Source organism: Lissotriton vulgaris, chromosome 8, assembly GCF_964263255.1.
Source record: "Lissotriton vulgaris chromosome 8, aLisVul1.2, whole genome shotgun sequence".
NCBI classification, from domain to species: Eukaryota; Metazoa; Chordata; class Amphibia; order Caudata; family Salamandridae; genus Lissotriton; species Lissotriton vulgaris.
In genome coordinates this window covers 576155616-576181748 of record NC_141696.1, presented here as the reverse complement: position 1 = coordinate 576181748, position 26133 = coordinate 576155616, and the positions used below count along the sequence as shown (strand labels likewise).

The following is a 26133-nucleotide window of genomic DNA, read 5'->3' as shown; positions in this document are numbered from 1 at the left end:
TCACACACCAAGGCAACCCCCACTCGCCCTCTAGGTAGCGTGGCGCGAGCAGTCTAGGCTAAACTTGGAGGCGGTATGAGTTAAGTATTTGCGCACGCACCCCAGCAACAACACCCAAGGCCCACCACAAAGAAAAGACTCCACACAAGGTTATATAAAAAATAGCCTTTGTATTATAATAAACAAAACACATTAGATAACACACGCAAACTGTACAATGTGCCAGGGGCACTGGCAGAATTTACAAGGGGAATTATTTACAGGACAGGGCCACATGGACCACTGTCAGGGGTAGGCACTTGTTAGATAATAATACTGGTAGGTATACACTTATGTCGTAAACATAGAATGAGTAGCACCAAAATCATAAATGCAACACACATCCAGTAATCACTGGAAAAGTAAGGACCTCCTACGCAACCCTAACTCACTGTAGGTAAATCACGCAGGTAACTAGGACCTAAGGAAGGAATACCAACACCTAAGCTATTCACTCTTAGCAAAGGGAAGGAAACCTAACATGAAATGAACCATCAACAATCTACTATGCAGGTCACATTTAGCATAATGGAATAAACATAAACAATCCTCTATGCAGGTCACATTTAGCAAAAGGGGATAACCATAAGAATACCTAATCAGGTCACTTTTAGAAAAGGTACAGGTTAGAACACATGCGCAAGAATTACATAACAAGAAATTACAATGCGTGGGGTGCACAAAGCACAATACTCAAGTGTCCCTCAGGCCAACTGGCCTCGAAAGGGGCGGAATGCCCTGAGTCTCAGTGTCAGGGGGTCTGTGCAGGCAGCACAGAACACAAACCTAAACGTGGCAACTGTCCACTAAGTGCTGGACAGTTGTTAAATAGGACTGAGCAACGTTGGAGCCAGGAGGGCTCAAGAACAAAGGTGGGCAAGGAGCCTCTCAGGGGCTTGCCAAACAAAATGCGCAAATAGAGCTCCGCGCTCTAAATCAATGAAAATGCCCCCAGAGCCTCTCTCAGGGCTCTAACTCGATGTGGGCGTGGAGAGCCTCGGGGCTCAACAAGCAACTGGCGCCTCAGAGCCACGGGGCTCTACAATAACTACTGGGCGGGAGCCTCTCAGGGCTCGTGAAACTTAAATTGCCCCCAGGAGCCTCGGGGCTCCTAAACAGCTACAAGCGCGAGGTCGCGCTATGGGGGAGGGGCGGACACCGGCAATGTGTCCCGCGGCCCCTCTCCCTCCTTTCAGGCACTCACCGGGCGTCTCGCTGCTGGAGCAGCGCGGGGCTCCTCACCTCACTCGGGAGCCTCGCAGACACGGGAGCAGACGTCCTCGGTCTCCCGCCTGGCCTCGTCTCGACTTCTTCCCGCCTGACTTCCGCCGGGGCCGCCAATGGCAGCGCGGCCCTGGGGGTCAGGAGGCGGGACTTCCGGGTCGCGGAAGGCAGCGGCCCGGCAACAGCTTTCGGGGCTCCTGGGCTGCGGCGGTGATTCCTTGGCAATGCCGGGTGGGCACCGGCTCGTAATCAATTAAAACAACACGGGGCAATGCCGGGTGGCACCGGCCTTCAAAATAAAAGATAAAGCGAGGTGGGCACTCGCTCCTCAAAAATCGGCAAATCAGTTCCAATGCCGGGTGGGCACCGGCAATATCGATAAAGCGCTCCCAAGCGCTCAGGGTGCACAGGAGAAGCGCGCTCGGCGCTAGAAATACAAGCAAAGCGCTGGGGCACAAAGAAAGCGCTCCTAGTGCTACAAATCCAGATCAGGGCGCCTCCAGGCACAAGAACAGCTCCAGCAGGGTCTGGAGGCAGGCAGAGGGCAAGGCAGGGCCAGAGCCAGCACACTGGGTCTCCAGGCAGGGAGACAGCCAAGTGGCGGTCCTCTTGGCCCCTGCAGCAGCAGCAGCCCCCTCTGGCAAGGTCCAAAGCAAAACCAAGAACAGGACAAATTGTATGGGGACACAGCCCCTTCTTATACAGAAAAACCCCTTTGTCTCAGGGTGCAGGGTGGGGGAAAACCAGTCGCAGCTGGTTCTGAAGTACTCTGTTTACCTCAACCACCCTCTCTATTCACTGGCAGGGCTAGGGCCATCAGTCGCACTACAGGGGGTGGAGCCAGCATTGTCTGGGGAAAGTCCAGGCCCATCAGGGACCAGGTGCACTCCTCCCAAGCCATCAAGCATGCTGATCTCACACTCACCACCGGGCAGACCCATCCAGCCTTCCTGGAGCCAGGCTCACCAGCCAGCTCCAGCCAATCACACTGCAGACATATTTTACAGAAATATGCCAAGTCCTAGAAATGGCATTTCTACTCATGACACACACATGGCACATACACCATTGCAAAGCATGCATTCCCACGAACACGCACATACCAAACTCGAGCATGCACTCCCCACACATCAGGAATTACTAGGGACACAGACATTCCCCATGCATCCCTATGGGAGAGCAGGCCAGCCTCACTACATGCACGCACTTTACTCTGGGACACAGAGAAAAAGTGCGCACAGACCAGAAAATCATCCACGCATATCACAGATTAAAAGCAAAAAGATTAGGGGTGAACCTGCCTTAAGGGCCAAGTCCAACACATAAGCTATAATTTAAGATGGTAAAGTGTAATCTTTATAATGGCCCCATTTTTGTTTCTTTGGCTAAGGCATGCCTGTGGGTAACTGTTGTGGAATGGTGGCTATTGTCTCCCCTTGCCAAGTCCAAGATGGCTCCCGGGAGCATTTAATGACAGTCTAGTCTGTTCACAGACACTGATTTATCTTGTAAGATTCATCCAGCTTGTCCACATTCAGTGAGACACAGGAGGAACAGAGAGCCCATCTGGGCGTTGATATGAGTAAGTGTTTACTTTGGATTATTCTATAACTTGATATGATTGCTCAGCATCTTTTCCTAGGGATTCATTCTGGGGTTTCAGGAGTCCAAGCTTTGTTGTGTATGACCCATTTGGGGATACTAAGGTCAGGACATCATGTATCAAGCTGTGCAAGCGTTATGAGGGTCTGCAGTTTCTGAATGCGTAGCTAGCTTAGGCAGTGATTTAGAAGCTATGTGTATCGCCCAAATCTGAAGGAGGCGGGGGAACCACCAGTCTTGAAGAAGTTCTGTCATTGTATGGCACAGCTCCCGCTCTGATAAAATCTAAATGTACACCTATGGGTCTACATGATCACTATCTATATGGCAAAAAACAAAGCATATGATGGACACCTTCTGCCAACATGTAGCATGTGGAGTTTTTATTTTAAATCACATTCCAACTTTCAGCAGGCTGGTGTTTACTTATTTCCCTCCTTTCTAGTCCCATCTTACAGCCTCTCCCTTCCTCCAACCGAATCCGTATTCCTTCATTCCCTCACATTTTTAGTACCGAAAAGGTTGTGATCACAGTTGACTGGCTACAAGTATTGCAGTGTGCTAGGAATCAATTGTTCCACCTCAGTATTGTAGGATATTTCTCTTCTGGGCATGGTTTGGACTTATTGTAGCACTTTAAATGCAAAGCTGGAGGCCAAAGGGAAAGTTAAAGTTTTCTATACAAAAGCATCCTACTGTATGGCACCAAATGCTACAGGGAACAATGTTGGTTAACTCAATAGTCCCTCAGAAGTGCACATAATTGAACATACACCAGTAGCCCAGTGTAAGTTTAACCCAATGGCTTCCCTCATAACATGTACATCATAAGAAGCTGTCAGTAGGACGCCATCTTTAATTAATATATATATATATATATACACTACCACCCACCAGCCCAATAACAAAAAGTTTTTTTTTTAAAGCTGACACCAGGTAGCGGGGGCGTAAAAATAAATTGGATATATATAATATATATATGACGCCCTCTTAGAAAAAAGAATATATATAATATATATATATATATACAATTTATTTTTACGCCACCCCACCCCCCCAGCCTGGCGTCAGCTTCAAAAAATAACATTTTAATATATATATATATATATATATATATATATATATATATATATATATATATATATATATATATATATATATATATATATATATATATATATATATATATATATATATATATATATATATATATATCCAAAATGAGTTTTCAGATCCACGATTACACCAAAAATTATATATATATATATAGTGGTAGTGTGCCGAGCCCGGTCTCTTCTGAGCCTTCAAACTGCCAAGCGAGGGATGCCAGATCCGTGCTTTTGGGCTGCTTCATTGATATATGTGTCACTCGACAAGCACATATCGGATGGACCTGAGCGGTATTCCAAAATCCCTCCGCGGTCCATCCTAGGATTAAGCTCCTGGCGTTTTTTTTGTTGGTGGGAGGGATAGAAGAGGGAGAAAGGGCAGGATGCAGCCCAGATCTTCCGGCACTCATTCCCACCCAACAAAAGAAGTGAACCTGGCTTGGAGGAAGCTAGAAATATTGTTTCAAACGGCTCCTCCGTTTCACAGTGCTTCTTTGTCCAAGACAAGCATTGTGAACGAACGCGCAGTTTCCGTGACCCAACAAAGAGCCAGGCACTGCCCCCATATTTTTTTAGCCAAGAAACAATCCAGAGGGTATCTGATTCCTTTCTGGGACACAGACAAAAATGTTGGTGCCGGAGCAAGAAGGCAGATGCTGTTTGGATTTTTACTCAGCCTAAAAAATTATTCAAACAAATTCTGGTTCCTTGCTCTGAACTGTGTCTCGGGTATGTAGTCTTTCACATCCAGTAGTACAAGGCCATGCCTGGCAAGCACTCACCACACACAGACACGCACACACATACACTGGAGATTCATGGCATTTGCTGGTGCCAACTGACATGTTCTAAGCATCACCAGGACTCAAAATATTAGGCTACCATTCTCTGCCTCGCCTCGCCTCTCACTCACCCTTCACCCAACACGCGCCACATGAATGAAACCAGGCGGTCTCTCATAACCACTTACGCCATTGTACACCAGTCACACCTGCCTTTCACTTATCCTGAGAATTAACTGTTCAACTATTCTACTTATTCTTTAACTCAGAAAATTATTTGTTGTTTTAATGTATGATATGAAAGTAATTTATTGTTCTTCTATTACCCTTCGTCAACAGCCTACTGTGATGTTCTTAGACTTGAAGGGTGGTTGGTCTGTACCCATTTTCTAGGTAACAGGTCCACATTTTGTATGCAACTCCTACGTTATTAAAAGCAAATCCAGGGTTTTCCTTAAAGGAAAGAGTCAGTATAATGAAATTGTTCTTCACCTACTCACAGTTGTAGAAGTGAGCCATGTACCAGTTGTAGAAGTGACTGTTCTGTGTACAGACCAAGCATTAAGTGGAAAACTGTGCAGACAAGTGCATACAACGCTGACAATATGTCTTGGAAACAGAACACTCCATTGTATGGAGCTTCGGTTCGAATATGTGGAATTACTGACACACACACTTTAGTGGGTGTGTTTTCTTAAAAGACGAGTGCAAGGTTTTTGTACACCCGTGGAGACCAGGATCATTAAAAACCCTTGATCTCTCAATAAAAGAACAGATGCCTAACATAGTGTTGCCCATTATCATAAGCAGCTCAATACACCGTATTTAATTTCTTTTACGAATGAAGCTTTCTGGCTGTACCTGTTATTTTAGGATTTAGCATCAGCAGAAGCTCTTAAGTATTAAAGAAAAAGAAACTGCACCGCCCTTTCATACATAGGCCTGTATTTTGCATGTCTTTCGTAATTGTTATAGCGCAGAAGTTGTATTTTCTAATTTATTTTTTATATTGCCCATCTTAATTTTAGGATCCTGAGAAATGCCACTTTGTCTTGATTGCTGGGGAGCCAATCGGAGAACCCGTTGTGCAGCATGGTAAGCATTTTTATTAAACCACAAAATTCGACTTTCATTTAATGTAGTTTCAGGGGAGACAGCTTTGGAAGCATGACACTGATTATGGAATTATTATCCAATCTGATAACAAACATCAAAACACTAATACACTGGGCACGATTGTGAAGGAGTTCACGGCCCCTTCCTCCTATTCTCCCCCGCCTGTATCTTCGGATGCGTGGGCATGTGATCTTGCCACTTTTTTCACCGACAAGATTAAGGCAATTCAGGCCTCCTTCTCGGAGAGCGTTGTGGAGGGCTGCTGTGGCCTCGGGGCAGGACTTGGAACATCGTCCCTGCCTACGGCAGTACTGGCTGACTTTCCACCTGTCTCCAGTGATATGTCCCGGGCTCTGCTGGCCAGTCTCAAATCTGGTTCCCCGCTTGACCCCTGCCCCGCCAAATTTTTGGCCGGGATGGCGGCAGTGGTGAATCCCCTGGTCAACCCGATCCTCAATGCCTCCTTGAGGGAGGGGAGTGTCCCTCGCACCTGGAAAAGGGCGATGGTGATCCCCCTCCTGAAAAAGCCTGGTCTTGATGCCTAGGTCTTGGCCAATTATAGGCCAATTTCACTGCTCCCGGCCCTGGCTAAGATCACCGAGAAACATGTTCATGGTGTCTTGTCGAGCTTTTTAGAATCTAACAATTTGCTCCATCCATCCCAATCCGGGTTCCGTCCTAACTTCAGTACGGAAACGGCGTTGGTGGAGGTCTCTGAGATCATCAGGGAGACCTTGGATGTGGGTGGCAAGGCCATGCTAGTCATGTTGGACCTGTCGGCGGCCTTCGACACCGTCCCCCATGAGGCGCTCCTCGCTAGGCTTCATGACATCGGCCTAAGGGGAACGGTGTTCAGATGGTTTTCATCTTTTCTGGAGGGCCGCCGCCAGACGGTCTGGGTTTCCCAGAGCTCCGCCGAGATGCCGCCATTGGGAGTTGGGGTTCCACAGGGATCTGTGTTGAGCCCGACATTGTTCAACATCTTTATGTCCCCCCTGGCGGCTGCGGTGGAGGCTTACGGAGCCCAGATCATGTCCTATGCCGACGACACGCAACTCCTTTTCACATGTGCTAAAGACCAGCCATTTGATGGGGAGAGAATACAGGACTGTCTGGATATGGTCTTTGGCTGGTTCCAGCGGAACAGTCTAAAGGCCAACTCCAGTAAGTTGTAGTGTAGTTCCTAGTTTCCCACTAGGCCCTGCGCATTGGAATAACATAAACAGTAGTATCGACGTGGAACTGGCTATATTCCAGGCCTCCACTGACTATGCTAAACTTAATTGGGTTGTGTTACCAACTAGCTCAGAGGTCACTGGAAACTTTCTTCTCTGCATAGGAAGTGATCAGCTTCCTTGGCACAGACAAGAAGGGATTCAGCTTTCCAACAACCGTGCAACATGACAACTTTGCTCCTCAGATCAAGAGTCGATCTCTAGGGTCGTGTGAAACAATAGACATAGATTTCACTCAGTCAGTCTAGTGCAGTTTACTTTCACGGTATGTAGAGAATAGAGAGACGGGCGTGTATCAATAAAGGTTAACATTTATTGAACAGTCTTTCTTCTCGTACAAGAGAAATGTATTGCCACAATTGCAATAACTGTTATTATAAAAAGTACGTACAGTAAGATAAGAATAGCGAAATAGAACTGTAAAAGCATTGATATGGTTTCTTAGCCATACAATGGTTTAAAAGTAATAAAACATATATACAGTCATATATACATTAGGCTAACATACTCAACTGGTGCTTCTAACTAAGCCTACCCCAGTGTGCCTGACCTAGGCCTAACACGTGAGAAGGGGGAGTAAGTAAGTAGCTTAAGTTAAGTTGGTTTTGCCAAGGTTTGTTTCAAGAATTCTCTTCTAAGGGTTTAGTCAACACCATACCTCTGAATAGAATGATGGAGGATTGGTATCTCCTTCAGGGGTCTCTCTCGATATCCCAGTCACCTGCGAGGGTAAACTGGAAGCGCCGGGACTGGATTTCTCTGCACGAGAAAGGCAGCGGCTTCTCTCAGCGCGTCTGGAGGAAGGAGGGGTGACAGCGTCCGCGGGCAGCTGGGCTGGATGTCTTCGCAGAGGACGGCTGCACGGCTCCTCAAGCGTACTGCACCATAGGTCGCGCTGTAGCGGCGATAATGGTAATCAGTAGCTTCACCACCACAGGATAGCAGGCTGCAGCGACAGACAATGCTCAACAGCAGTTTGCTTCGCTCTCACAGCTCACAGCTTCGCTCACATTGCTTAAGGCAACGTTGGTAATATTTATACCTGACAGGTGCCGGGTTTGACGCAAGTTTGCTGGACATAAGACGTCAATTAAAGATGTCACTAGGAAGTGGCAGCTATCAGTTGCTCATTAGAGTTCTATTACTAATCAAAACATAGCAAGCGGGGATTTCCAGGTTTGCTAAGTTTTTATCTTGTTGAAGAACTCGGAGTGTTATCTAGGAATATCAGATAGTGACTGCTGCTCTGTCATTGCACTAATTGGTCGCAAAGGAAGTAGCAGAGAGTCATGCTGGAATGTGGCTCTGTGGCTCTGCTCGTGTGAGGCCAGAGATGACTTTACAGAAAATCATACTTGAACGGTTATGCCAATATAGGGAATAAAGGGCTTTATAGCCGAATAGGGGCATAAGGTCACAGTATCGATCAGGAACCTAGATAAGCACATGACACCCACTCCACGAATTCATGTCCATCAAAATTACTAAAACTAAGCAATTAGATGCATGTGTAACATTGTGTAACATAGCCCACCCCAAAATACATAAATGCATTCGAAATAGGCGTACTTGTAATACATGGAATTTAGGTACTGTACGTTTTTTTTTTAAAAGCATAGTAATCATTCAAAAAATTATTGCATATGAAATCAATGAACGATTATGCATAAAAAATTACACATGAAGTATCTCTGACAGAAGAAATGCGAGATAAATCATCACATAAAAATGCATTGTAATAACATGTGTGCTAGAGGCTGGTGTTATGTTGTTATGTCTCTAGATGTGTTTAGAAATAGAAGTGTGAAGCTTCTGTTCTCTAAGAATAGTTTTTACGTTAAGCAAAGAATTGTACGTGCCAAAAAGAGAAAGGGTCAATATTAAAAATTGTCCAATTCAAAGAAAAATCAGTTTACCAAAGCTCCTGGCAGTTTTTTGTTGATCAAAACTGAAGGCCGAATTCAGAGTTCATGGGAACGCCGTGTGTCGGAAAGCTTCTCAAAAAGTTATTGTTTCTCTGTGGGTGAGAACATCGTATCAGACAGGCTCGCAAAGAATTGGTCTACAAAATCAGGTGATAGTTCAACCAAATTAGATAGCGCTGTAACTTGGCAGGTGTGAGAATGATTGCTGTCATCGAAGGCAGGATCAGCAATGCTCACAGAACGTTGTACCTGGATGATGTTGCTTTTGTCACTCGCTCCACTGTTACCACTTGGCTGTAGTACAGGAGTCTCCACGAATGCCGTCATCAGGATTGGTAGCCGCTGGGGACAACACAATGCGTGAGCCGTTATTGGACTTAGCAAAGTATCGACGTCCATTGGTACTGCTGATGGAAGTGAAAGACAGATGTCCAACACGCATTCCTCGCCGCAAAGCATACACCGTAGCACAGGTAAAATGCAATTTTGCCATATCGGTCTGAATGAAAGGAACCAGGTCATGTTTAGATCTCTCAGCCTGGCCAATCCGAGGACGTTAGTTATCCTGTCCCTGTAGCGCATTGCTAGGATTGTTTCTTCCATTCCCATGGGAGCTATGTCTGAGCCGAGGTTTGCCATAACGTAGCAGGATGGTCAAAAATAGAATCCCTGCGATGAGTCCCAAAAATAGTGGAATACCACCAAAAATGGAGTGCACAAAATTAGGAAAGATTCCCAAAATTGCCTGGAAGGGTGTTAGCAGTCCCGTAAAGACTGTCTTAAATATGCCTGGGATGCTTGTAGCACTAGACATGTTAAAGAGTTGCTCGAGCATTTGTACGAAATGCACGGGGCAATTTGTTGATAAAAGGTCATGGACCTCAGTAGCCGTCCTTGCGACTAGAAGATCATACGTCTCTTTAGATGACGTTATAGGCACTGTTGTCTGTAAAAGCACAGATTTCATTTTGCTTAATGTATCAATTCGTATAGAATAGAGATTCAGACGAGGCCAGAGGGGAGTCACTGTGTCTGGAGGCCCGCTCGGAAACAATGCTTGCATGCAACATTTGACCATGGACGTAACTTCTACTAGATAACTTAGTCCGGGCGCGAGGCCACAGCACCTGTGATCCGTTCTTAGAATGTAACTCCCGTTTGCGAGTTGCATAAAGAAGGGCTCTATCTGAGTTGCAGGTGTGACTAGCTGGTGGCATGAAAGGTTGTTTGAATTGCCATCACATGCTCCGTGTAAATTAATACCCTGACACAAAAGTATACCGCTTAGTGAATGTTTACAGTTGTCACCACTAAGAAATACATTTTTGTCGCTGTCACTATAGCAAGAATGAGTGTATGGTAATTTCCATTCGGATTTAACATATCCCTTACCCAATTGTTCATATTGGCCAGCAGGTATGTATTCAAGGCACTTTTTAAAGCGGAAAGTTGTTATCGGAATTGTGATAATTCCGTGTATTATCCATTCAATGACAGGGCTCTCTGACATTGTCAATGATAATCTCTCGAGTTTTTCGATGCTCAAGATTGTATAGTCTGCTCCTTTCTGTGCCAAACTGATCTGTTTATCAGTAAGGTTAAAAATGGAAAATAATGACGTTGTGTTTATCAGACGCCAAGGCACATAGCCTGAACGAAGATTTTGCAGCGTCCAGCCTAGTTCTATAATAGAGCGTAATTGAGACTGGCCATGTTGTAACATTAGCAAATCTCTGTCTATCACATCAAAGGCAGATGATACAATATTGTCCAAAGAATATATTCTGGAAGACAGAGTCATTAACCCATTGTCTACCACAGAAAGTGATTTTTCCAAATTAATACGATCAATTTCTCGTATCTTTTCAGCAGTTTCAATTTGCTTTACTTTCCAAGCCTCGTTGTAAGCTGCATAGATGCTGGTCGCTATGAAACGCTTTTGACGCTGTTTGCGTGGTCCAAGAATGAAATCGCGCAAATCAGCACCATCTTTTAATAAAGACAAGTGTTGCTTAATTTCAGCCAGTGTGGATGTAGTTAGCCATTCTAGGCAGAGTTTGCCTACACTGTATGTGGTTATAATTCCTGGATGTTGTCTCTGGGAATATCTTGAGTCTAATCTGGTCATTTTTAAACCCTGTGTTTTATTCAGGAATCGATCTTGACAGCTATTTGTGTCTGTAGGCCAGATTAACCACTTTTTCCAATCAGGATGTGTTCTGTTGAAATGTAAAATGTGTGACACATCTAACTCATTATCTGCAGTTGCATTCTCAGCTATTGGCTTTGGTATAGACGGTGTTTTCATTTCTTTGTTTTTGGCTAGGCCAAGACAAGATGTTTGGTGTACAGTGTCATTTAAAAATAACATTTGTTCTGGTATCATGCAGGTTCTAAACAGTGCTTCTATGCCTTGCACCTGCCAATCTTTTGTACCCCAAATTGATTTCGTTTCAATATTATTTTTCCAATAATCAAAACCAAATGTCATCATTTTGTCATAAAATGCTTCTGAATATATCAATTTTGAATTTGTCAGCATTGTTTTCATTCCTGTTTTATCTAACAGTTTATAATAAAACGTTTCTGCATCACTGGTGTTAAACCCTGAAAAATATTTGAATTTCTCAAAAAATGCTTTAGAACTGCTTTTAGGTGGTGTAGAACAATGTTCCCATTGGTTATACATAAAAACATTTCTAGGCTGTGCAGATTTATGCAAGTAATGATCCCCATAGTGGGTATAACAGAATAACTGCTCATAACTAGATGAACCTTGTAAATAATCATGATCTGTGAATCTAGCTGACATTACTAAATCAGACATCATGTCATTAATACTGTTAAAGTCCCAATCATCAGAGAATGTACTAGGTGTAACAAAGTCACTTAAGGAAACCTTTAGTTGATGAGGATACTTCAGGATTTCGACCGGACCATAGATCTCATAGTCTGTTTTCTCCCATACTACCCCACCAGGTATTGGAATTGCTGTGACATTAACTGTTGACAGTTCTCTTTTCTTCACGTGGGATGATCTGTGTGGTTTCAGGACTAGGTTGATGTTCTGACTTGCTGTGTCCATTGTAATATATTTTCCTTCAATGAATTTTCCCAAACACAGTACCATGATGAGCCAAAGCAGGAGGAAAAATACACCTAGACCGAACCAGAACTCTAGCCAAGGGGAAATGAGGTAGATTTCCTTCAGTTGATGAAAGAGTTCCGTTGCTTTTTCTTTAAAAGATTTTTTTGTTTCTGGCATCACTTCCGGGTCATTTAAATCTTCAGAGAAGTTGTCGAAGTTGATGAAATAACCAGAGGCAGTTCTGTCAATTGATGGGATTGTTCTTTCAATCTGTCTCTCGGTAGCACTTTCTGATGCCACATCATTGTAGACTGGTGTTGTTTCTTGACGAACTGTTTCAATCTGTGTTTCAAGAGGCACGAGTTCCATGGCATTATTGCATAGTCCTTCATTGTGCACTGCAGGCTGATCGAATGTGATTAGTCTTTCAGTTTGAACCTCTTGGATTGTTGCAAGTTTGGGTATTCTGTTGTTTCTTGGGAGTCCACTGGGCCTACTGTTGATTATAGGCCAAATGCTTGTGGTTTTACCAGATCGATGGACACGACTCTGTTCTCCTTTTTACCAGCAAGGGGCGGTAGCACAACTGATCTTGTTCCGGTGACTGCTAAGACAGGTACTGCTTTTCTGTAAGAAGGCCCAAATTCCTTCTTCACCGCGATCTTTTCTCTGACTAGATCCCCAATCTTTGGAATCCAGACAGGCCTTGCTGGGGCTGTTGCGGGTGGTGCCTCGTCAGTGGTACTTGGCTGTTGCTTTAACTTTATGTTGCTTAATGATTTTCTTGTTTCATTCAGTTCCTGTAAAACAGCCAAACGGTCTTTTACTTCAAACTGCTTTGTTTCTTCTTGTACCACTGACATCTGACTATCGAGGTCCTGAACGCGCATTCTTATTCCGAACAATAGTTCGTATGGGCTGAAACCTTTTAGAGAATTTCTTGGCATGTTGTTAAGACTAGTCTGGACACTTATTAAATGTTTGACCCACCCAGCGCCTGAACCTAATACCTTCGCTGTTATAGATTGCTTTATGTCCCGGTTTTTTCTTTCTACCACACTTGTGCGACGGACAAGAATACCGCAACCCAATTCCCATGCTGGCCATGGCCTCCTTATAGGCTCGAGAGCTGAAAGCAGGACCCTGGTCAGAATGGAACGTGGTAATTGCGTATGTGCCGATATGGACTCGCTAATCTTTTATAACCGTTTCTAGCGTCAGCCGAGCGCTGGTGGCCTCATTATTTTAAGTGCATTTCGTCTTAACTATTAATAGGACGCAGGACGGGGTGTAGGCAGCGTTATGCTCTTTCTGATTGGTAGCCGGTAGCAAGGTTCGCTACTGCGATCCCTATTGCAGTTTTCACAGTTGTTTGCATATATTTGGTGTTCTACACTCATTCCCGGCCACCAGAATACTGATTGTAATTCAGTCAGTGATTCCTTGATCTCTCTGTGCCTTAGACCCAAACCCATGTGTGCGTCTGCTATTAAAAATATTCTCCTGTTCATGTTTGGAATTACTCTATCCCCCACTCCAGGGATTCGAGCAAAAGGAACGGAGTTTGCATCGATTATGTATGCATAATTGAGTGGATAGTTTACGGGTAATGCTGCACAGTCGCCTTTTACGGTCGTTTTTACTGCTAGCATGGTTTCCCCGTCTATATACTTATCTGTACGCTTTTTTGTGGCTACGGAAGCCGGGTTAGTTGCTTCCGCGGTGGCTGTATTAGCCAATGAATTCCCTGCAACGTGAACGCCATCACGCTGAAGACTCTGTGCGTGAATCACGTGAGTCTTTTGTAGTTCTTTGTGTAAAAGAGCTACCTCGTTCCAGAGCAATTTATGCTTTATTGTGGCACCTGTGTCATCTTTGTAGTCGTTTTCGATCCAACTCTGCAGTTTATTGTTGTAAGAGTTGACGCAAAAATGAGAATCGCACACGATAAGTGTGGGGAATTCGCGTTCTGCATTTTCGAGCGCCATCTTTAAAGATCTGATTTCAGTTCTTTGAACCGAACAGTACTTTACAGATTCAGTTTTTGTTACTTTCGGTCTGAATTTACCGCACAGCCAACGACCTTTAATAATCGCACATGCTGCATCGTAGGATTTTCTCTCTACGTTGAAATGCTGTACAAAGCTATCTGTATAGATTATACATGCGTATTGTGGGAGAGGCAGGATTTCGATTGGCAGAGGATATTCTTCTTCATATTCTAAATCATTCAGTTCTTCGTATTGCGGGGCGAAATAGTATTTCACGTCTTCCGCTGCTAGAGAATCTATGTACTGTATCCATTTTGGATCCAGTGACACTGTAGGTAGGTTTACTGGGCTGAATAGCGCTTCGAAGGCGGATTCCGCTGTAAGGATATTAATCCGTTTGCCGTGTGCTAGTTCTCTTTCATTTGCTAATGCGATTTGCACTGCGTTCACAGTTTTTTCTGTGCGACTGAATGTTTTTTCTGCTTGTGTGTACAAGTGAGATTTAATTGAAATTGGTACCTTTTCTCCCTCATTAGAGGTTAGGTACGTGAATCCACATCTTCCTGGGATGACTCGGATTACAAGATCACGTGTGTTGTCACGTGTATCTAATTTTGTTTTTGCTAACATGTCTGTTTGCAGTGATCTCAAAATTTCTGTGTGTTTTTGAGTCCAATTGATTTGTTTTAAATCAGGTTTTATTAGTTCGTAGAGAGGTTTAACCCTCTCTGCGTAATTTAGGATGTAAGTTCTTCCGAAATTCAGAAAACCTAGTATTGATTGTAAATTCTTCAGCGTTTTTGGAGCTTGGAGTACAGCGCACTTCTCTAAGAAGTTGTCCGCTAGGCTTTTCCCTTCACTTGATAATTCGTACCCTAAAAACAGTACTGTCAGATGGGCAATTCGGGACTTTTTAAAGTTGAATTTGTAACCCTCTGCTGCGAACCCAAGTATAATGGTGTTCACTCTTTTCAAGTGAGTATCCAAGTCGTCGTCTGTGAGATAAATATCATCTACGTAAGATAATGCTTCATCATCATAGATTTGTAGTAACTCTGTTACCCTAGCTGAGAATAGTCCTGGGCTGTTCTTGAACCCCTGTGGGAGTCGACAGAATTTTTTCTGTGACCCAAATGCGGAGAAAGCGGTCAAGTATCTGCTTTCTGGTGCAATGTTTTGACAAAAGAAACCATTAGAAATGTCTAATGTCGTTTTATATTTTTTCCTAACTATGTTATTCATTAGGGCTGCACTATGCGAGTTTTGTACTGCAAAAGTTTTGCAACATGTATTAAGGTGTCTGTAGTCCAAAACTAGACGATATGAATTGTCTGGCTTGGAGACAGGAAACAAAGGATTGTTCATTTGAGAGGTGCATGTTTCAATCACCCCCTGGTACTCAAGTTGATCTAAGATCTCCCTGACTTGTTTTTTAGCTTCTTGCTTTATGGGATACTGCCGTTGGGCAGTTGGTTCACTTTTTAGTTGGATTTTGTGAGGCGTAGAATCCTCATCCCATCCTACGTGATTTTTATACAATGCAGGTGCCTGGGCTACAGCCCATTTCCTTGCATATGTGTATTTTTTGTGAATCGGAATGTGATTCGAGAAGGCAGGCATAATTACCTCTTCGCCACGAGGGCACTCCCTGACAAACTCTGGGGGCCAATCTTTTTCAGCTAACAGAATATCATAGCCTTTCGAGAGCTTATCCCAAAACAGACCCTTAATTTTCCTAGTCTTATCACCCTCCATACGCAATGTTATTTCGTATATTTTATGGGGCTCGCTAAGTCTGGCGTCGGCAGTTTCAACCTGAATGTATTCATTCGTGTCCACTGTCTCCAGATGACTCATCAAGATCTTGCGTGCTATACTGATTTCTGCTGCACTGTCCAACATTGTCAATGCCCACTCCCCGTTTTTCAACTGTGTCCTCAGTATTCTCGGCATGGTTGATTACTCTAATACTGGCTACCTTCTTTTTAGGAAATTGAGATTTCTTATTTTGAGCAGGTTCCTTGTCTTTGGACTTGGTGTGCTCTCCTGGGTCTGACCGTCCTCTTCTTTCCGAATTCTGTGGAAGAGATCGAGAGGGACGTGTATCAATACTTTGATATCTATCAGGTCTTTTTATATTATCCCTATTTCTAAGGTTATATCTTTTCTCAGAGGGCTCCCGTTGGGGAGACTGGCGTTCTCGAGTCGGAGTTCTTTCCCTCCGTCGAGGAGACCTTCCTCTGGACTGGAAAACTTTTTCCTTGGGAGTGGATTGTTTATTTCCATCCCAGCTCTTTTTAGGAGTGTTTGAATTATTTTTAATAAATAATTTTTCTGGATTTTCGAGCAGTTGGGGCTTAACTGGTTTCCCACCCAAGCTGTCTCTACCTAATTCTTCATAGCATTTTTCTATGATTTTTGCAAGCTCAACAGGATCTTTTATATCTGTTTCCCTCAACTTCTGGCGAATCGCCACAGATGCTGCTTCTCCCTTTACGTTGGCTAATAATATAGCAGTGACCTGCTTGAAGTCTTTCAGTAATTTCATACCTAGATTTAAAGCTGGTTCTGGACCGAATTCATTTTGAATCTGTTTTAGCACGTCTGGTATTACCGCCATAGACGGAACACCGTGTGTTTTTGTGTAAATGGAAGCAAAGACTGTACCCCAAGTGTCGCAGTCCTCCACGTGTGGTGCGATTCCCATAGGAAGGCAGATGGTCAAGATTCTGTGTTTCTCAATAGGGGTAGTATCAGGAAATACTGCCTCTATTTGAGTAATTTTCTGGGCTAACCAGAAAGGAATTTGTTCCCGTTTTACGGGTGTTTTACCAAGACATGACTGTATGTTCTGTGGTGTAATTTTATTTGTGTTCCCCTGATGAGGGGTCAGCTGTGGTGTATTAACAGCTGGCTGGACTGTTGCAGTCCGTATTACATATTGGACTAATTGCCTATGTATTTTTATTAATGTGTTTAGCTGTACTAACAGCTCTTCTCTAGACATTTTTATAATGTCAGGATGTGGTGTGTAGCTGGCTAGAACCGGCCACGTGGCTCCTGGTCTACCTAGTGGACCGAGCCTGGTTATGTGATCATTGTGTTTTAGGGCGCCATTAAACCAGAGCAGGTGCTCTTGAAATTTAAGTGGGATTTCAACCTCCTCGAAAGGAGCGTACTCTCCCGGAGGTTCCTCTATTTTGTAATAGTGAAACTCTTGTGTTATAGCGTTTACCGCTGGAAAGTTTATTCATGAATAGAATACCTCTGTCTGCCGATACTCGTGAGCCTCTATCACGAAAATTACTGTACCACCTTGAGGTGGCAGTCCGTTTTCTATAAGTTTTAAAGTTATAGATCTTCTTAACTGGACCGGGATGATAATAGCATCCGGGTCTGTTTGTAGGAGACTCGAGTCCTCCTCTATTAGCATGGAAGCCAGCCTAGCTGTTTCCCTTTCTTCTTCACTGTCTGTCATTTTAAAAATGCAGGTTTTGCAGAGTAGGTCTCCAAGGAGACAAAGATTAGATGCACAATATTTTGGAACACTGTATCCTTCAACGTTGAATAAACCAGAGCTTTACATAGGAATCTCTTCCTACTAAGGTCGGGCGGATTTTAACCTTTCACCCACTCCAGACGTCTATTGGAGTATTTAAGGGAGAAAGGGGTGTGAAATATGCACGACTGAGTTACTCTACAAGTCTTGCGTTAGTTTATCGCCTTACCAAACGTTAGGGCGCCATGTAGTGTAGTTCCTAGTTTCCCACTAGGCCCTGCGCATTGGAATAACATAAACAGTAGTATCGACGTGGAACTGGCTATATTCCAGGCCTCCACTGACTATGCTAAACTTAATTGGGTTGTGTTACCAACTAGCTCAGAGGTCACTGGAAACTTTCTTCTCTGCATAGGAAGTGATCAGCTTCCTTGGCACAGACAAGAAGGGATTCAGCTTTCCAACAACCGTGCAACATGACAACTTTGCTCCTCAGATCAAGAGTCGATCTCTAGGGTCGTGTGAAACAATAGACATAGATTTCACTCAGTCAGTCTAGTGCAGTTTACTTTCACGGTATGTAGAGAATAGAGAGACGGGCGTGTATCAATAAAGGTTAACATTTATTGAACAGTCTTTCTTCTCGTACAAGAGAAATGTATTGCCACAATTGCAATAACTGTTATTATAAAAAGTACGTACAGTAAGATAAGAATAGCGAAATAGAACTGTAAAAGCATTGATATGGTTTCTTAGCCATACAATGGTTTAAAAGTAATAAAACATATATACAGTCATATATACATTAGGCTAACATACTCAACTGGTGCTTCTAACTAAGCCTACCCCAGTGTGCCTGACCTAGGCCTAACACGTGAGAAGGGGGAGTAAGTAAGTAGCTTAAGTTAAGTTGGTTTTGCCAAGGTTTGTTTCAAGAATTCTCTTCTAAGGGTTTAGTCAACACCATACCTCTGAATAGAATGATGGAGGATTGGTATCTCCTTCAGGGGTCTCTCTCGATATCCCAGTCACCTGCGAGGGTAAACTGGAAGCGCCGGGACTGGATTTCTCTGCACGAGAAAGGCAGCGGCTTCTCTCAGCGCGTCTGGAGGAAGGAGGGGTGACAGCGTCCGCGGGCAGCTGGGCTGGATGTCTTCGCAGAGGACGGCTGCACGGCTCCTCAAGCGTACTGCACCATAGGTCGCGCTGTAGCGGCGATAATGGTAATCAGTAGCTTCACCACCACAGGATAGCAGGCTGCAGCGACAGACAATGCTCAACAGCAGTTTGCTTCGCTCTCACAGCTCACAGCTTCGCTCACATTGCTTAAGGCAACGTTGGTAATATTTATACCTGACAGGTGCCGGGTTTGACGCAAGTTTGCTGGACATAAGACGTCAATTAAAGATGTCACTAGGAAGTGGCAGCTATCAGTTGCTCATTAGAGTTCTATTACTAATCAAAACATAGCAAGCGGGGATTTCCAGGTTTGCTAAGTTTTTATCTTGTTGAAGAACTCGGAGTGTTATCTAGGAATATCAGATAGTGACTGCTGCTCTGTCATTGCACTAATTGGTCGCAAAGGAAGTAGCAGAGAGTCATGCTGGAATGTGGCTCTGTGGCTCTGCTCGTGTGAGGCCAGAGATGACTTTACAGAAAATCATACTTGAACGGTTATGCCAATATAGGGAATAAAGGGCTTTATAGCCGAATAGGGGCATAAGGTCACAGTATCGATCAGGAACCTAGATAAGCACATGACAAAGTCGGAGGTGTTATTCTTCGGCTGTGTCATCGATCCCGAGTGGCGGCAGTGGTGGCCGGCCGCCATGTGTCCTCCGGCACAATCTTCCTTGGTGGCCAAACATCTTGGCGTTAAGCTTGACAACAAGCTCTCTCTCAGATCGCATGTTCTTGGCCTGGCCGGCACCTGTTTCGGTATTCTGAAAATGCTCCGCAAGTTTCTTCCACTACTATCTGCGGAGCATAGACGGATTACGGTGCAGGCGCTTATCGGATCCAGGCTAGACTATGCCAATGCCCTTTTCCTGGGTCTTCCAGACTACTTGGTCCAGCGTCTGCAGGTGACACAGAACTCTGCAGCGCGCGCAATCTTTGGTCTGCATAGACGCGCACGGGCATCTGGTCTTCTGCGGACGCTGCATTGGCTCCCGATCCGAAAGCGGATTATGTTCAAATCCTTGACGCTGGTGCATAAAGCTCTGTTTGGCTCAGGCGCAGGATATCTGCAGAAGAGATTGGCTTTCTATCGCCCTGCCCGCTCACTGCGTTCGTAATCTCTTTTCACGGCTGTGGTTCCACGCGTGAGGAAGGCTCGGATTGGGGGGCGCTCTTTCAGCCTCAAGGCCTCCCAGCTGTGGAACTTGCTCCCACTGGTACTTCGCAGTACTCCCAATTTGCTTCAATTCAGAAGGAATATGAAGACTTGGCTTTTTAATCTTTCTGTTTAGCTGGATCTTCTTCTCTGTTTCTTCTGGGGTTCCTGTTTTTCTTGTTATGTTGTTATACACTGTAGCTGTATGTGGAAAGCGCCGGGACACTCTTCTAGAGTAGCCGAGCGCTATATAAACGCATTTTAACGTAACATAACATAACAATTGGTTATATACATTATTTTCAATATTCAGATCATTTGTGTCCAGGGTATGAGTCATCAAAGCACAGGCTCTGCCTAGGATTAATCTCATCCCGAACTAATATATCTCATCCGATCCGAGACAAAGTTGGTGCATTGATGACACACCTGATTTACTAAACCTTGATTAAAGATTTCTTTCTTAGCACACATGAATCCAGGTGCACAAAGCCTACTTGCAGTCATAACTGGCCCAATTCACAGAATCGGTCCGTTTGCAAATAGGAAGAGGTAATTTACTATGGATCAAATTGGAAAAAGCCTTCACAACGCATGCCTTTACCAGGCATTGCCTTTACAACGTAATGCCTTTGCCACACATGCCTTTACCACACATGCCTTTACAAAACAAGGTAAATGTTTTTAAGGTAAGTATGTGTGTATGTATATATATACTAGCAGCCCGTCCCGACGTTGTCCGGGTATGAATTGCTGCCGGCCAGTAGTATATTTTGTAGGATTTCGTTTTGATTGCATTTCTTATCTGTGACAGGCCTGTGAAACGCTCCGATTCAAGGTGCACTGCTGATGCACTTAAGAGTGCGCGTTCAGTAGTGTGTGAACTCGAGTTTCCCTACTTTATTTTTCCTTGCAATATTATATAGTGCGAACTCGACAACATGGTATGAGCACAATTTACATTACAGAAGAACACATTCATTTGTGGTAGGCACGGGCAGACAAAGCGATTTGCCTGGAATCACAGGATGTTGAGCTGATGCCGAGATTCGAATGTAGCTCCCCAGCTCTAAAGTTCGCAATTCTAGAACTTGTGGCGGGAGGTGTGTCTAAAAGTGTATGTCGGTGCTCCCCAAAAATGAGAGAGACCTGTGCATTTTTCAAATGGGTGGTGAAAAAATATGAGTATGTTGCTGGAGATGTGGGCCGCCGTGCCACCAATGTACTTACCGGGGGAGGGTATTTATTTATTTATTTTTAAAGTTTTATATAGCGCGAACAAGATCTTTGCAGATATCAGAGCGCTTCACAGGACACGGGGGTGATAGAGTAATACAATGTAATAGTTGAGGTAGTTAGGTACAAGGTGCGTAGTTACATAGGTAGGTCAAAAACATGAGGTAGGTCACAGGTGAGGTAGTGTCGGTACAAGGTGCATAGTCAAGCAGTTGCGCCGATAATATAAAGTACAAAAATAAGGCGCATATACTTGTTTAAGCGTGATTAAAGTGTTTTTGGAGATAGCATAAAGGTGGGCATAGTTGAGGTGGGTGAGTGCAGGATGTATAGTCACACAGGTGCATCAGTAGTACAAGAGTAGGGATCGTTGAGGTGGTGTAGGAAATAGTGTGCAAAGTCAGACAGGTTTGTCAACAATATAACAATATACAAAGAGGGAACGTATACAATCAATATACAACGAGGGAACGTATACAATCAAGTAAGTCGATAATACAAGTAATACAAATAGACCAAGGGGTCAGGCAGGTCTTACAGAGCAGATTCATGAGAGATACAGAATAATAGATCAAGTGTATTTAGCCATGAGGATCGCTTTTACTTCTTTCTTAAAAAGTTTGTTGGAGGAGATGAGCCTGGTTTCAGGTGGGAGTGAGTTCCAGATCCTGGGTGCCATTCCTGAAAAGGAGCGTTTATAGCTTTTTTCCTTCCGAAATCTTTGAGGCTTCAGCAGAAGATTGTTTGTGCTTCTAGTAGTTCTAGAGCCACCCGAAATTGTCAGCTTTTGAGTGAGGTAGGCGGGTGAGTTCATGTGTACAGCCTTGTGTGTCATGCAGGCGATTTTCAGATGTATTCTGGCTTCAAAAGGTAGCCAGTTCAGGGATTTTAAAGTCAGGGGAAATATGCAAGTGTTTTTTTGAACCAGTGATGAGTCTCGCTGCAGCGTTAAGGGACGCTCTTAGGGGTGCCGTTGTAGTTAGGGGGAGCCCGCAGAGGGCGGTGCTACCGTATTCTATGAGCGGGATGACTATAGATTGTACTGCAGTTTGGAAGTCTTTGGCAGGAAGGAAGGGTTTAAGTTTTCTCAAGGTATTGATTTGGAAGTTCGCTCCTTTGGTTGCCTTGCTGATGTGCTGCTGCATGTTGAGATTGGCGTCAAGTGTTATGCCTAAAGATTTTGCTGAGTCTACGACGGTAGGTTGTACATTTAGAGCCGTTAAGTGCTTAAGCCATGTTTGAGCCGTAGAGATTTTTGCGGGAGGTGAGATCAGGAGGAACTCAGTCTTCAGCGCATTGAGTTTGAGGTGATTCTCGGCAAGCCAGGATTGGGTGTTTCTGATCGTGGTGTTCAGAAGCATGATGTCCTTGGGAGATTGTATTTTGAGATAAAGTTGGGTGTCGTTGGCATACATGTGAAAGTGAACATTGGATGTCTGTAGCAGAGTAGTGAGAGGTTCCATAACTAGGTTGAACAGTGTTGGGGAGAGGAGGGATCCTTGATGGACGCCTAGCGATACAGGTACCGGAGAGGACATCAGGTTGTTACTTTTGAATCTTTGTGATCGGTTGTGTAGAAATGAGGTGAACCACTTGAGAACAGTCCCAGATATGCCCATTCTTGTGTTTAACAGATCGAGTAAGTTCTCATGTTTAACTGTATCGAATGCTGAGGAGAGATCCAGAAGGATGAGGAGGCAGGTATCGTTTTGGTCTAGGATTTGGAGGGCGTTGTCCACTATGTGAGTCATGGCAGTTTCGGTACTGTGCCCTGCTCGGAAGCCTGATTGATGAGCGTTGAGGAGATCAAACTTATCTATGTGTTTAGTCAGTTGTAGCTGTACGCATTTTTCCAACAGTTTAGCGAGGGTGGGAATATTTGTAATAGGGCGGTAATTGTTTAGATCAGTGGGGTCTGCTGTTGGTTTTTTTAGTAGTGGTGTGACTTGCCCGACTTTGAGGGCGTTAGGGATGGATCCTTGTTGAAGAGAGCTATTGATAATCTTAGTCCAGAGTGGGAGGAGCAAGGGGGTAAAGTCTTTTACAGCGTTAGCAGGAAGGGGGTCAATGAGGTGATTGGATGGTTTCAGGGTGCTGAGCAATCTGCCAATTTCTTCTTCGGAGTAGGTGCCAAAGGATGACCATGTAGCATTGTTCTGTGGTTCAGGCACTGCTGTGTGTTGGGGGTTGGAGTAAAGGATTGCGTCATTGAGGAGATCGCTTCTTATGTTGTCAGTTTTTTGGTTAAAGAAAGCAGAGAAGTCTTCACAGGAAGGTGTAACGCCCATGGTGCTGAGTGTCTGGGGTTGTTCTTTGGATTGTGTTCTGATTAACTCAAACAGTTTTCTTGGGCGGTTTTTTGCTTGGGCGAGCTGGAGGCTGAAGAAATCTTTTTGAGCATTTTATTTTCCTGAAGTTGGCGTTTTTCTGTTTCTTCAGGCTTTTTAGGTGCAGTGCAGAGGGGGCTGACCTCCAAGTGCGCTCTGCCATTCACATGGCCCGTCTATCCTCATTGAGGCTCCCGTCATACCATGGGTTGGAGATCTTGGACGAAACTCTTTTCAGTTGCATGGGTGCAGCCTCATTGATTATTGTGGACATAGCATTGAGATAGTGGTCAGTCAGGAGTTGAACGTCCGTAGCGCCGGAAGGGGGAAGAAGGAGATTGCAGCTGTTAGGCGGTAAGGAGTTTGGGTTGAGTTTCTTCAAGTCTCTTTTCCAAACTTTGGGTTTAGAGTTTTGAACTGGGTTAAATTTAATTTTATCATTGATGAGGAAGGAGACAATATGATGATCTGACCAGTCACAAGGTTGGATTGACTCAAGTTGAATATCGTCCTCTTTGGAGATGATAAGGTCGAGGATAGAACCTCTCTCATGGGTCGGGCTATTGCATATTTGGGTGAGATCAAGTGCGTTGAGGAAGCTTTTGAGGTTGTTTACCACTGTGTCACTGCTGTCATTCCAGTGGAGATTGAAGTCGCCAAGGAAAATTTGGGTGTTGTGCCGTCCTGAGTTAGTTGATATTGTATCCATGAGTTGTTGAAAGAAAGAGAGCTTGTCCCCAGGTGGGTGGTATATAATGTGTAGTGAGCATGCTGGTTTGCTTTCGCTGGTTACATCAAGGCAGAGGTATTCACAGGAAGTCAGAGAGGGGGCGGATGCTTTAGTGACTGAGAGGTTGCTTCTGTAGATACAGGCAATTCCACCGCCTGTCTTTTTGGTCCTGTCAAGTCTAATGATACAGTAGTTTGGGGGGACTAGGATATCCAAGATAGGTGCAGAGGAATCAGACAGCCATGTTTCAGTCAGAATGGCTAGATCCGGTTCCAGAGACATGATGAGGTCGGCGACCTCCGCGGAATGTCTTTGGGCCGATCTGCAATTGAGAAGTATGCATTTGAGGCTGGGGAGCAAAGGGTGGAGGAAGGTTCTATAGTGAGGGGTACATTAGTGAGGTTGTTGGGAACGGCGCCTCTGTTGTTATCCTTCTGGTGCCTGAGGGGGTTAGAGATAATCGTTGGGATGGACATGTGTTTGGTAGCTAGGCGATTTTGGGGAGCCGGGACGTAGGAGAGGAGAAGGGTGTGTATGTCATGGTCTGTGATCGTATTGGTAGTGCCTCTGGGGCGATTGGTGGTATCGTGAGAGGGGATAGAGGTCCAGTGTGGGGAGAGTTGTGTGATAAGGCGAATAGGAGAGGAGGAAGTGTTGTTAGGTGTAGAGGGAGTGTTACGCAAGGTGGTAATGTGATTGCGAATGGTGTTGCGATTGGTGGTATTGCGAGGGAGGATAGAGGTCCGGTGTGTGGAGTGTTGTGTGGTAAGGCGAGTAGGAGGTGAGGGGGAAGTGTTATTAGGTGTAAGGGTGGTGGTGGGAGGAGGGTGTCTGGGGTATGTGATGAGCAACTCTTTGATGGAGTGTAGTTCTTCTTTCATTTGGAGGAGGGTGGACATAATCATGTCCAGCGTGGTGATGGGCGCGGCGTTGGGGGGGGTACTGGCGGTGAACAGGCGAATAGGTTGCTGGAGACGGGGGGAATCGGGGTGGGGAAGTGGAGCTGGTGAAGGGGATGGATGTGTTAGCGAGAGGATAGGTGTTAGGGTTGGTGTTGGCGTTATTGGGAAGGGCATCAGTGCTAGGGGGGGGAAGGGTAAATGGGGCGGTGTGGAGGCTGGCTGTTGTGGGGGAGGAGGTGGGATAATAGGGAGTGAGAGTGGGGGGTGAAAGGTTGAAGGAGGGGTGAAGGCTAGGCATGACGGGAGTGCTAAGTGTGGGGGGTGACATAGGCGGACAGAGAGTCATGTTGTGTGGGGTGCCGTTGGGGGAGGAGGGGTGTTCTGAGAGGATTGGTGTGGAGGACGGGACGGGGGTGCAAAGTGTGGGGGGGGGATATGGGAAGATGAGCGGAGGTACGAGGTTTGGTAGGGGGGATGGGGGAGCGGGTGGTGTATGAGGGGGCGAGATCTATGTCTGTGATTGAGGGGTGGGGAGGGGTAGCTGCAGCAGGTGGGTAATTAACTATGGTGCTGGGTGTGAGGGTAAGGTGAGTGTCGTTCTGGTGCTGAACTGGGTTAGGAGAGTTAAGGGTGAGTGCTGTGAGGTCAGGGGTGGTAGGACAGGAGGTGTTATGAGTGTAAGCCCGAGGGTTGGATAGGTGCTCTTTGAAAGTGGGGAACAGGTTGTCAAGTAGTTCCAGGTTCCTGTCTGTCGATTGAATTAGGACAATCCCGTTATTGTAAATAGTGATGGTGGTTCTGCCTGGGAAGAGTTGGGATGGTGTGATGGAGAGTGTTAGGCCATGGGTGTCTTTCCTGGTGGTGGAGACGGTGAGTAGGGTGAGGAACGCTTTTTTCCATTGAGCTCTGCGTGTGGTGTGGAAAATGATGTCGGTGTTCAAGGGTCCAATGACCGATGAGAAGTAGGTGTCGGCAAAGGGGGTTTCTGGGTGG

The 26133-nt window shown here is 45.0% G+C and overlaps 1 protein-coding gene across 1 annotated transcript in view; it reads left to right on the top strand.

Moving 5' to 3' along the window:
• The window catches only part of PIR (pirin), a 397572-nt gene that overhangs the window by 339933 nt on the left and 31506 nt on the right, over positions 1-26133 (top strand). The window contains exon 6 of the mRNA XM_086934415.1: positions 5785-5851. Within this exon, the coding sequence (XP_086790541.1) occupies positions 5785-5851 (67 nt within the window). The remainder of the gene's footprint in view (positions 1-5784; positions 5852-26133) is intronic.